Source organism: Parasteatoda tepidariorum, chromosome 4 (genome assembly GCF_982258835.1).
Source record: "Parasteatoda tepidariorum strain Cologne lab strain chromosome 4, Ptep-v5.0, whole genome shotgun sequence".
Classification (NCBI taxonomy): domain Eukaryota; kingdom Metazoa; phylum Arthropoda; class Arachnida; order Araneae; family Theridiidae; genus Parasteatoda; species Parasteatoda tepidariorum.
The window spans coordinates 85,732,180-85,744,858 of NC_141758.1; the positions used below are offsets into that span (position 1 = coordinate 85,732,180).

The 12,679-nt window shown below is 33.3% G+C and overlaps 3 protein-coding genes and 1 pseudogene across 5 annotated transcripts; 3 read left to right on the forward strand and 1 right to left on the reverse strand.

Moving 5' to 3' along the window:
* Positions 1 to 143: 143 nt before the first annotated feature.
* On the forward strand, positions 144 to 1,353 carry LOC147811866 (uncharacterized). The gene is made up of 3 exons (XM_087161519.1): positions 144 to 679; positions 772 to 852; positions 942 to 1,353. The coding sequence occupies exons 1-3, from the start codon at positions 585 to 587 to the stop codon at positions 1,081 to 1,083; spliced, it is 318 nt and encodes a 105-aa protein (XP_087017645.1). The 5' UTR covers positions 144 to 584; the 3' UTR covers positions 1,084 to 1,353.
* A 149-nt stretch (positions 1,354 to 1,502) lies between these two features.
* On the forward strand, positions 1,503 to 3,394 carry LOC147811867 (uncharacterized). 2 transcript variants are annotated; one of them, XR_015433166.1, is made up of 3 exons: positions 1,503 to 2,529; positions 2,621 to 2,947; positions 3,032 to 3,394. XR_015433166.1 is itself a non-coding variant. In XM_087161518.1 (2 exons), the coding sequence occupies exons 1-2, from the start codon at positions 2,410 to 2,412 to the stop codon at positions 2,873 to 2,875; spliced, it is 375 nt and encodes a 124-aa protein (XP_087017644.1). In that variant the 5' UTR covers positions 1,503 to 2,409; the 3' UTR covers positions 2,876 to 3,023. The 2 variants fall into 2 exon arrangements, 1 of the variants encoding a protein (XP_087017644.1); XM_087161518.1 differs by lacking the exon at positions 3,032 to 3,394 and having other exon boundaries at positions 2,621 to 3,023.
* Positions 3,395 to 3,537: 143 nt separating this feature from the next.
* On the forward strand, positions 3,538 to 6,045 carry LOC122272779 (uncharacterized; annotated as a pseudogene). Its single transcript, XR_015433165.1, has 3 exons — positions 3,538 to 3,829; positions 3,927 to 4,218; positions 4,314 to 6,045. The product of XR_015433165.1 is annotated as an uncharacterized LOC122272779 (transcript).
* Positions 6,046 to 10,277: 4,232 nt separating this feature from the next.
* Positions 10,278 to 11,546, reverse strand: LOC122272274 (uncharacterized protein F54H12.2-like). Its single transcript, XM_043055734.2, has one exon. The coding sequence runs from the start codon at positions 11,544 to 11,546 to the stop codon at positions 10,278 to 10,280; it is 1,269 nt and encodes a 422-aa protein (XP_042911668.2).
* Between the last annotated feature and the right edge of the window lie 1,133 nt (positions 11,547 to 12,679).

Sequence of the window (12,679 nt, forward strand, 5' to 3'; positions counted from 1 at the left end):
TCTTGTGCTGGAGAATTTATTTGCCTCTATTTTCATGATTTATCATGTTCTCCTATGTGTGTATGGTGAGTACCCTTTTATTATTGTTTTGGGCATTGTATTCTTGATAATATTGGAAACATCAATTTACCCCATTTATCTTAAATACTTATATCTGGATATAGCATGACTTTGTTTCCTCATCTTTTTATCTTTAATTATTTTTTGTTTCACCCTTATTCTAAATTCGGTGATACCAATTTATCCAATTTGTTCAAACCTCACACTTTGTGACCCTTTGGACCTATTGGGTTATTGTTATCCCACATTAGCATTGTACTACCACTTTCCTTAACGATCACATTCCCCCCTTAATTTAATTTAATTACCCCTTTTATGTTTTCGGCCTTAATTTTATTTATCACGACGTTTCAATCTTTTAACTATTTTTAATCATGACTATATCCAATTACTAGTACATATACCAAATATTTCAATCTATCAATTATGATACATAAATAACTTTATTATTACGCACCAAATAATATTATTTATTAAACTCTTACAGAGCTCTACCTGACCCGTCTTTCTATTGCCCGGACACGATGTCAACTAAAGCTAAAGCCGAGTTTCTGGTATGGCATGAGCAACATATGAATGATCAATTTGATTTTCAAAAGGAGATATTGGAATATTGCAGGTAATTACTAATATCGCTATATTTGCTTAACTGAGATTTTATTTTATTTAGCATTGACATATGATGTGTGTTAATACTATTTTTCTACACAGATCTGATGTTGACATTTTACGGAGATGTTGTAATAAGTTTAGAGCCGAAATGATTAAGATTTCTGGCGTGGATCCTTTCTGGTAAGTGTCAATGTGAAGCAAAAAAAAAATTTATTATTATTATTACTGGTTTTAATTTTTATCTAATTTTTTTATATTGTATGTTACAGTTATATAACAATTGCTTCATCCTGCATGGCTGTGTATAGGAGTAATCATATTCAGCCAGATACTATAGCCATGGTGCCAGTAAACGGATATGTTAATAGAACCAACTATAGTCCCGACCATATATGGCAACGTTACTTTTAAAAAGTAACGAGTAAAAGTACAAGTATTTTTAAAAAAAGTAACGAGTAAAAAGTAAAAAGTTCTTATTTTAAAAAGTAACGAGTAAAAAGTACAAGTAAAAGTACAAGTACTAAACAAAAAAGTAACGATTTAAAAGTACATTTCTAGGAAATCGAAAATTCAAAGTAACCTAAAATTTTATTGAATAATATTCTTATGTTCTTCAATGGTTTTGCAAAATTGGTTTTATTTATTTAATTATTTTTAATTTTGAAAGTTATGGATATTAATTTATTTTTAAATTCGGAGGAATATTATAATAAAATTTTATGATATAATCGGATAATATAATTTTAAAATCAAGTATAATTTTAATATGAAACTTTTTATGGATTTGCACGAAAAAGAAATTTTATCTATTGATTTTAATTTTTAGTTTATTATCTTTATTTATTTAAATTGCCATTGATTTAAAATTGTTTTACTCTATAGAAACGCGTTTTAAAAGCACAAACATAAACAAAGCAAACACGGGGTTTCAGATAGCTTTGTGATCTTTGAGCTAATAAAAAATAATTGAATGTGCATCAGTAAGTATAAGTTGAAACAGAAGAGTCTACAGTTTTATTTGTAACAATGGCTAATGCTGAAGTCATGCGAGAAAATCATTTTTCGAACATTTCTGCCAAACGGAAGAATTAAAATTTGTAAACGAATTTTAGTATCTGCGGCTAAATTAATACCTTCGAGTTTTCAAGAGTTAAAATAGTAATTATAATAGTTTTCAGTAGCACAAATAGTTCCGAAGTTCTTAGAGATTTGACTGGGCGTTGTTTGACAAGGTCGGGCATAAACATAATTTTAGTAAAAAATGTACTAGGTAAAAATGTATTTAGTAAAAAATGTATTAAGACAAAAATGTATTATTAGTGAGTCCAAAAAGAAAATTGAAAAACGTAATAACAAAATCCAACATTTTTTTTATTTAAAATGTATTAAACAAATGCATAAAACTCGAAAATGAATGAAAATAACTTCCAAATTAATATTTTTATTCATTTTGCAAAATAATTGCATTTTGACAGCATTTTTTTTTTGTAATTTTTTTTTTCTTTTAGAAAGCTTACCGAGTTTTAGAAAAAAGTAACGATTTCATTCAACATTTCCGTTACAAATACTTGTACTTTTTCCCAAAAAAAGTAACGAAAGTACAAGTAAAAGTACTAAATTTAAAAAGTAACGAAATACAAGTAAAAGTATGTACTTTTTACTTGTACCGGCGGTACAAGTAACGAAAGTAAAAGTACTGCCATATATGGTCCCGACGCAATCAGATGGTTGGATTTCATGGCTGCCGATCAAGATCTGCAGATTGAGCACGCTCTAAACGGTAGAGGGGAAGTTAAAATTGAGGGCATGTCTGTCGATGGGTTTTGCAGAAGAACAAACACAGTTTATCAATTTCATGTAAGTATTTCATTAAGTCTTGTTTTATTAAGTCTTGTTTTATTTATGTTTTTGTTATTACTTTATACTGAATTTATACATTTATATATAGGGCTGTTTTTTCCATGGTTGCCTGGAGTGTTATGAGGGGGACACAATACACCCATTAAAAAAAGTAACCATGACGACTCTGAGAAAGAAGACGAGTGAGGCAACCGAAAAATTAAGATCAAAAGGTTACGAAGTCTACGAGCTATGGGAACATTCATTTGAGGAAATGAAAAAGAAAATTCCTGAACTACGCGATTTTGTGAGAAATCACGAAATGAAGGAAAGATTAAATCCACGTGATTCCTTTTTTGGATGACGTACGAACGCCATTCGACTTTTTTATGAGGGAGAAGCAAAGTATGTCGACTTTACCTCTTTATATCCTTGGGTAAGTACGCAGGTTCAATGTTTTCATTTTCTATGCAAATGATGTATTTTTTATATATTGTTTTTAATTATTTTTATTTTACAGGTCAATAAATATTGCGAATACCCGATTGGTCATCCCGAGATATTAACTGAGAAATTTGAAGATATCCACAATTATTTTGGGATAATTAAATGTAAAGTGTTTCCTCCCAAGGGACTTTTTTTCCCCGTTTTGCCATATAGAGCTAACGGAAAATTGATGTTTCCGTTATGTAGGACATGTGCAGATAGTCTATCTCAAACAGTTTGTACCCACAAGGACGAAGAAAGAGCTATAATTGGCACTTGGGTGACTGAAGAAGTCAAGTTAGCAGTAAGCAAGGGTTACAGAATAGAAGAGGTACTTACTTATAATACTTTTAGTTTTTGACCAAAAAAAAATCTTTTTTTTCTTTTATTAATTATCTTTTTTCCATATTATAGATTTATGAAGTATATCATTTTAAAAAAAACATCTAAAGACCTCTTCAGATCATATATTGATCTTTTCTTAAAAATCAAGCAGGAAAGCAGTGGTTGGCCTCGAGACTGCATAACTGAAGAAGATAAGCAACGATACCTTCAACAGTATTTTGAGAAAGAAGGGATACAATTAGATCCAGAAAACGTAGAAAAAAACCCTGGTCAAAGGCAGGTCTCAAAAACTTCTCTAAACAGCTTCTGGGGAAGGTAAATTATTTTTTCATTTGTTTCCATTTTTGTTAAATGTACATATAAAATGTTTATGCTTAAAATGATTATTTTTATTCTTAGATGGGGGATGAACCTCGTAAAAACTCATCTAACTTTTGTTAATTCATTATCAGAATTCAACAAGATGTTGGCAGATACAACAAAAAAGGTAACAAGGAAAAATATTTAATAGTTAAAACATAGTTCATAATTTTCTTTTGTAGTTACATTCTATTTAATTTTGTTCCTTTTCTATATATTTACAGATCAAAGACATATATTTTCCCAGCCCCCAGGTAGCCGCTCTGCAATGGGAGTCCCAGAGAGAGTTCATCAATCAGGACACCTCCACTAATGTATTCATTGCTGCTTTCACTACTGCCTGGGCAAGGCTAAAACTGTACTCGGAAATGGACAAATTGGGGGAGGCTGTTCTATATCATGATACAGATTCCATTATTTAGGCAAGCAATGGGGACAATGACCCACCTATCGGCAGCTTTTTAGGTGATTTTACAGATGAATTAGACGGCGACGTTATCACCTCATTTGTATCCGGTAAGTATAATACATTCAGTTGATTTTTTACGAGGCCTTTAATTTTTTTTCAAAAATAGTTTTTTATTTATTATCAATTTTTTTTTGATTATTAGGAGGTGCAAAGAATTATGCTTACACTACTAAGAGTGGAAAAACTTGTTGCAAAGTTAGGGGTTTTTCACTGAATGCAAGGAATAGTGAGCTACTCAATTTCGAGTCTGTGAAACATCTGGTTTGCTCATTAGATAAAGAAACTACGATTCCAATTCATAACCCCTCCAAAATCACACGTCAACCGAAGAAGAAGAAGGTTATCAATACAGAGGAGACAAAAAACTACCGGATCGTATACAACAAAAGAATTGTCAATCCAAATGGGTATACAACATTACCATACGGCTATTGAAGCGAAAGACGAGTCTATCATCTATCCCCATACTCACACAAACACACACCAAAAAAAAAAAGGTCCTTTTAAGGACCAAAAAAACTACACCACTAATATATATTCATCTTTATTTTTCAGAGGGGGTAGAGAGTAAGTATTTTTTTAAAATTTTACACTTTTGTAAATGAGATTTGTTAAAAATCAATAAAGACAAATTTTCTTTTAAAAATGATTTTTTATTTTCTTAAACATACATTTTTGCATAAAAATTTACACTGGGAAAGATTTTAATGTTTTTAATATTTCAGCCATCGGTTTTTTCTAGCAAACAATACTGGAGAACTATTTAAGGAAGGTGAATCAGTAAGTAATTTTTTATTAATTACAAATTTTTCAGGTACTTTCATTTCTTGTAACGCTTCAAAAAATATTTTCTGTCCCTTCGGTTGTTTCTTTTCATTTCTCAATACATTGTTTATCAAATGAGTGATATTGGTGTCAGGGAGAAGTTTCTGCCTATACATAATTTCTCCTTTTTCAGTCCACGATAACAATTCATTATTAGCTTGCAGGAATTGTAAAAGCTCCAGCTTGCAGGAATTGTAAAAGCTCCTTAGCACGTTCCTTCTGACTCTTGGGTACAATATTCATGAGCTGCGTTTCTATTAAGCTGCTGTTCTCTTGATCATTTTCTTCTTTAATATCTTTAGTCTTTTCTTCCACTTCGATTTCATCCACTGCTTGAGTTGATTCGCTTTTATTCTCCAAAAATGTAGGAAATTTAATGTACTTTTGGAGAATTTGCAAATATAACACTGCTTTTTCATCCTCAGAAATATTTTTATTTTTTATAATATCGTGCATTTGCCTGTCCAACTCAGACAAATATTCTACAGTATTAGTTTGTAATCTATCTTCAGGAACTAAGACAAATTTTTTAGCGTGCTCCATTGATTAAAGTCGTTAAAGCTGTAATAGCGGCTGGTATCAGAAATCCTAAGAATCCGTCACCTCGTTGAACAAGAACTTCTCTCTTACGGAATAAAGGTACTTTTTTGTCTGCAATTTTTCTTAAGCTTTTTTTAAAAGGTGAAAGTTTCTTCTTTTGATTTTTATTTAGAGGAATGTTACCTTTTAACAAATTAAGTACACATTCGCAAATATGTTTAATAGATTTAGCTGAACACTGTCTTAAAAATTTCCGCTTCGATTTTGATTTAGCCACAGCTTTTAAGACCTCGAGACAACAATGTTTAGTGTCCGACATTCTAATCGCATTTGATTGTTTTATTCTTAGTGAGATTTGTTTTATACCAATTTCCAAATGATTCAGCTTTGATGAGAGCACAGTGATTTCTGTTTAAGTGTCTAAAATTACAGTTAACATGAGATTGAGTAAAATCATTGATTTTCGGACAATCCAACGTTTCTAAGTTCGTACAATGACGATTCGTAAAAGTTTGAATAAATTTTGTTTTTTCAACTCCTTTTATATAAATCTTTTCATAATTCTGAAATATCTGTTCTAAAATAAAGTATAATTCAATATAAGGCAATTCTCCAAAATTCCAATCGTATCCGTGAGTATTATATTTTATCCAAAAATATTGTTTTTTCTCGTGCTTTCTTAGCTCTATGAAACTAAATGGTGGTTGAAATGTCCATTTATTTAAATCATTGTTATGTATATCAAAGAGTGCAAGCTCTTTGATAATAAATCGGCTTTTATTGAATAAAAATCCTTCGAAATCTAAAACAGCGATTCTACTCATGTTCTCTGAGGTTAGTGAACAAATGACTATCGTGGTTGGTACACGATCATTTTATCGTTTTTTAATATGTTTGTGCGCAAGCGCAAATTATCTTCCGTATCTGGCTTTAAGTCCACCAATAGGTACCCAAAAGCAGGGCTAAAGAGAATACAAGGGCTAGTTCACTCCGCTCTTAGAGCTGAAGCTACGATTTCTCTCCTCATGACGTCACTGTGTCTACAGATCTCGGAGATCGCAAGCAAAGATATGATAACTTTGCATCTTTCTCTTGTAAAAATAAGTTAGACTTTTTCTGGTTATTAGCCTTCAAACTTTACGTAATTAACACATTATTTCCGTTCATAAACATAGTTCAAAAAAAAAACTTTCTTGGTTATTATATTAAAAAAATACCATTTTAAACTTATAAAAATGTTTTGCCAGTTGGTGAAAATGACACGATAAATACTTTATTTTAAAAAGTTCAGTTTTAACTTCAACTATTAAGAAAAATGAAGGCATATATCGACACTTTTTTTATCTACATATTCTTTTATAAGGATAAGTTAAGTTAAATTTAGAATCCCTGATTTTAAAATATGTCGTTAATAGCAATTTGTTCATACTTAATCATTAGGAAACATCAACCTTAAACGCTAATTACTGAAACAAAATAATAATTTAGGTTCATAATGACATCAGAAATTTTACAATTGTTTATAGACATTTAAATTTACGATGATATAATAAACTGCTGTTTGTAGAAAATGCAACACCATGAAAGAATCATCAGAATCAAATGAAATTTAATGCAGAAACGACTTGTACTGATACAAATAAATGATGAAATTTTCAAAACAAAAGAAACAAATTAAGCGTCCGAAATCAGTATTTGGTGCAGCCACCACGCGCTGCAATAAGTGCTGCTATACGACGTGGCATGGAGTCAAACAGATGTTGAATATCTGCTTGAGGAAGAGAATTCCATATCGCTTGTATGCGCAACCAAAGTTCGTCTTTGGAAACTGCAGGACGCGGATCACGAGTGAGACGCCGACCAACCATATCCCACACGTGCTCAATAGGCGACATATCCGGCGAATAAGCAGGCCAAGGAAGAAGTTGCATGCGTTGTGCTGAACAGAAGTCTCTAACAGTCCGCGCAACATGTGGGCGTGCATTATCCTGCTGAAAGATAGCTCCAGGGATGCCTTGAAGGAAAGGAACGACTTCGGGCTGTAGCACTTCACGGACGTATCTGTTGCTATTGAGATTACCCTCAATTCGTATCAAATTGGATCGTCCATGATACGAAATCGCACCCCAGACCATAACTCCGGGTGTTCGACCACTATGTCGTTCAATAATACACTCAGGAAGGCAGCGTTGACCGGCATAACGTCTAACACGAACACGGCCATCATGGGTCCACAAATTGAAGCGTGATTCATCTGAAAAGACAACTTGGTGCCAATCAGCTCGCCAGTCTCTGTGCTCAAGAGCCCACTGCCGACGCAGCCGTCGATGATCCGCCGTGAGGGGAATCCTGTATAATGGCACCCTTGCACGCAATCCACGGCGCAGCAGACGACGACGAATTGACGAAGCCGACAATTGTACACCTGTAGCAGTAGACCAATGTGCTGCCAGCTGCCTGGAGGAAGCTGTGCGATCATTCACCGCCATGCGGAGCAGGTGTCGATCATCGCGCTCTGACGTCACCTTCTGTCGTCCAGTGCCTGTTTTTCGAGTTGTTCGGTGCTCGTCGGTCCACTGCTTCCAAACTCGCATCACTGTGGAACTGTTCCGCTGCATACGAGCTGCTATTGCGCGATAGGAAAATCCTCCTTCTCGAAGGCCGATTATCCTCCCTCGTTCAAACTCCGTAAGTTGCTTGAATTTCTTATTCTTCCGTCGTGGAGGCATACTCAGGTCTCACTAAACGTTTGCCACTAACAAATAATCATAGACTATTTTCAACGTCCCGCTACAGCACTTTATTTATACGCTTTCAGCATCAATTCAGAGGGCGCTGCGCGCGCCACGCATGCGCGATGGCTCTGAAACTTTATTAATTTGCATAATATCCTATAATTGACATTTGCTGCGAATTTCATTTGATTCTGATGATTCCTTCATGGTGTTGCATTTTCTACAAACAGCAGTTTATATAGATATTTAAATTGAAGAGAATATAATTTTTAAAAAAAATCATAAATATTAATTTAGAGTAACTACATTAAAAAATATGTTATGAAATTAGGAGAATTTCAACTATATACTATATATTTTATTTATACTTTTTACTTACATTTTAATTTTCTTTGACTTTATCTATTTTTTAATTCTTTTCACCTGCCTTTCTTTATGAAGTAGCGAGGCGGTTTCTATTTAGATAATGAATTTTTATAAAAGTTCTTTTCGACAGAATAAACGTATTGCGGTTTTATATTAACTGTGTCATTTCGGAATCCATTCCTTACATAGTTGTTCATTTACTTTAGGGAACACGCGAAAAATTATACTTTTTCCTTTTGTTTTTATATCAGAATTTTTGCAAGTTGCAATCGCGAAAACTGACATTTCGATAATAGTTTTAAATTCTTGTAAATTCACTGCAAAAACTGAGGAAAGTCATTATAGAAAATAACAAATGTCTTAGAATATCTTGCAAAAAGAAATGATCCAATATTAGTTAGGGCTAGTAAGGCCAAACGCTCCGTTCTTGAAGTAAAAGTGCGAGCTTTGCGCCAAAGTGACGTCACTAGAGTGACGTCGGAGGATCGGCGCGACAAGATATACTTCAAAAGAGTGAACCAGCCCTTCTATTCTCTTTAGCCCTGACCCAAAAGGCTTTGAAGTCGCATCTCGATAAACTTCTTGAAAATATTTCACTTTTGTCGGATAGAGTTGTCTGCCTAAATGAGTGATTTGGCTTTGATCACGTGGGTTTTTAAAAAGAATAAGATAATGAGCATTTAGGGATATCTCTCTCATCTCTTTACCTTTATGAAATATATTTTGAACGATAAAAATTACGGAGACGTTACGGTGGTGACTATGTTTAATAAACAAATGAGTTAATTTGGAATTACTTCCTAATTCAGACATAAGATCATCTAGAATAATTAATGCATTTGAAATAGTATTTAAATTAGAAGGAACGCCCTCATGAAATGTCACATTCGGTATTGTTTCAAACATGGTTTGATACGCTCCGTAACACCAAATCACCGATTTTGGAAAAGGCTCAATAATTTTAGATTCAATTATTTTTTTGCTAAGCTGACTTTTTCCACACCCTGTTGGACCAGCCAAAATACACGTGAACGAATGCCTAAGTTTAGGAAATTCCATCTTGAATAGAAAACAATAAATACGCAGAAGTATTCATTAAAAATTAATAACATAAAAAGTGGTATGTAAAGAAAAACACAAAATGAAATATCACATTTAAAAAATAATAATTTTATTGTTTGAAAGCAAAACGTACACCAAATTTCTTTTTTACAAATTGATACATTACAAAATCATTTCTTTTATTAACATTAAGCATTCTTAAAATGGAAACCATAGAATGTTTCTGACAACGTTTGTAAATGAAAAATATACAGTACGCACCGCATACATTGGACGTGAGCGATTGAAAAGTTATAGAATTCCAACATGCATAAGAAATGTTAAATAATTTATACGCATCAAGTCCATAGAAGTCAGGAGAATGTCCATAAGAGTCGAAAAATTCCAATGTTCTCCCTTCAGTCATATATAGAGCCAACCAATGAGATCCAGGTCGAGTTGAGTCATCAGTGTTGACGATAATAGCTTGATTTTCTTGCAATAAAGGTATCATGTCTCTCGAATAAACGCCTTTAAACTTGGAAGCTGTTGTAGAATCTTGTGATAAAATTTCATAAATCTTTGCTCCATCCATTTCTTTAACTTCCAAAATCGTATATAATGTCTCTTGATTTGTTAATTTCTATGACGTTCTCAAATTCTGCAAATACGATGACACAGACTGTTCCATCTAACGGTTTCTCAAATTTCATTTCAATTCGTAAATTACTATGCTTTATTAAATTGAAATGATCTCCGTCACATAAATCAGGGGACAAGTCAAAAGCATATAGCGTGTAACCATCACAAAATTCTTCTCGAGAAATGAAATTACCCTTGTCACTTCTCATATGTTCAGTGCTCATAAATAAATTTTGATAAGCTCTGATATATTGTTTTTGGGAAAAGTTGAGTTCGAGTGGATTGTGGGGAACAGGTTGGCCGTCGACATACACAGCAATGAAATTTAAATTAAAATGTTTGAAATCAAAAGGATTCTTTTCAAATGTACCATGGAATGCATCATTTTCAACACACCCTATAATAAGTCGCTTTGGAATTCGTCCCACAAACACATTGTCTTGTACTAGCGACATGTTTCCTTTAGGAATTGAAAACACTTTACATAGAACTCGATTGATAGGATATTTCGCAGTATCTTTTTCTAAAGCTTTTGCATGGCCGAGAATGACTCCAGGGCTTACTCGTACTTTTCTTACTAACAATGAAATTCTATCTAAAACAACTTTATATCCAGACTTTCCTATTAAACAAAATTCGGGTTTACTGCGAATCAGTTTAATTTTTACATCTACCAAGTTTAATAGTAATCTATTTTGATGAAACAAATCACTGTGAATGCAACCAATCATATCCACGGTTGAACTGAGCTTAAAATATTCTGATCTTTTTTTAAGTCCATCATCGGAATCCTTATAATAAAGTTCTGCAGTAAGCTGGGAGGTTTTGCTATCATAGCCGTGATTTAAAAGAGTTTCTAAATAGGATCTATATGGATAAGTGTTACTGGAATTTGATATGATACGGTCGTTTAAAGATACATCCACTTGAGAAAACAAAGAGTGTAAAAATAAATTGACTGGACCAATATTATCATCTGCTGTTAAATTAGTATTATCGTTTTTTAAAATTTTTGCTTGAACGTGAAGTTGAGTTTGGCCTAAATCAATAAATTCGTCTCCTGATCCAGATATGTGAAATTCAACGGGACCACCGTCAAACACATTCGATAGCGGGTGAAATTCAACCCACTGTCCACTTTGTATAACTGTTTGCGTGCCGGGCATCTGAAACAATTCCAACTCCGACTTTACACATTCTGGGGAACCTTTCAAGAGAAATGTCATGATGATGAGTCAAAAATATCACGTCCTCTTCCTTTCTGTCTCTTTGATGAAATGATTTTTTTCTTAGTCTTGCGCTTTCTTTTATATCCCCCGCTACCCATCATTGACTGTATTTTACCAAGTGCTTTATTGGCTAGATTTTTACCCGACTCTTCTGCTCTATTCTTGGCGGATGTTTTCAAATCTTGGCCTGCTAATACGTCCGTCATAACACGTGATCCGGTGACTAGTGCTTCTTTTCCAACAGTTTTTGATCCACGCACAATATATGGTAAAGCAGCTCTAAATATTCTTCTAAATATGCCGCCCAAACCATAACCTTTTTGATAGGATATACCACGATAATAGGGTAAACCATTTCCCATTTGAGAGGCATAATGGTCTTCCAATTTCTTGGAGCAGCACACATAAGGTACTTTCATCTTGATAGCTAATCTTGTAATGAAACATTTTTTAAAAACACTCTGTATTTATAGTATTTGTCGCATTCGAAAATGCAGTACAATAATAACTTTTCCACGTGAAAATGGAACAAATTCGCCAGAATTTAATCGCAATTCAAAACTTATGGTTTGAATTGTACTTCGAATAACTGGAACATATTGTGGTCTGTCGTAATACTTGCTTACAACATCTCCATCTTTTTCTTCTACTTTGACAATCCTCAACAATGGCGCGTGAATATGGCCTACTATTTGCTGAGACACAATGTCACTGTAAATATAAAAGTACGAAAATCGAGTCCATGCGTCAGCGGCAAATTGACTTTTCATGGTACCCTGAATAGTCGTATTATTTGGAAATCCTAAAATCTCCCCCAAATTTTCAAGATAAAGACAAGTTCCCTGCACTGCATTAATTTTAACTAGTTTCGTAGCTTTATTATAACTTAATGTAAACCAACTAGGGTTTTTGGGTAAAGCTTGTTGTATAGCTCCTACAATCTCAAACATTGATTCATAACTTCCCACATCAATTTTTTGATTTACAGTTGTTACAATATTGCCATTTTCAATATCGTATCGAAAATAATTATTAGTTTCATTAATATTCAGCCATGAATGAGGATAAATAATTTCAGATAAACCTACCTCGTACTCTCCTTTTAGGTCCAAGGGGGTAGGCAGCTGAAC

Coding starts and splice junctions, on each gene's coding strand:
- LOC122272274 (XM_043055734.2), bottom strand. CDS start 11,546: ATGACATTTCTCTTGAAAGGTTCCCCAGAATGTGTAAAGTCGGAGTTG.
- LOC147811867 (XM_087161518.1), top strand. CDS start 2,410: ATGGCTGCCGATCAAGATCTGCAGATTGAGCACGCTCTAAACGGTAGA. Junction 2,530..2,620: donor ACACAGTTTATCAATTTCAT/GTAAGTATTTCA, acceptor ATTTATATATAG/GGCTGTTTTTTCCATGGTTG.
- LOC147811866 (XM_087161519.1), top strand. CDS start 585: ATGTCAACTAAAGCTAAAGCCGAGTTTCTGGTATGGCATGAGCAACAT. Junction 680..771: donor GAGATATTGGAATATTGCAG/GTAATTACTAAT, acceptor TTTTCTACACAG/ATCTGATGTTGACATTTTAC. Junction 853..941: donor TCTGGCGTGGATCCTTTCTG/GTAAGTGTCAAT, acceptor TGTATGTTACAG/TTATATAACAATTGCTTCAT.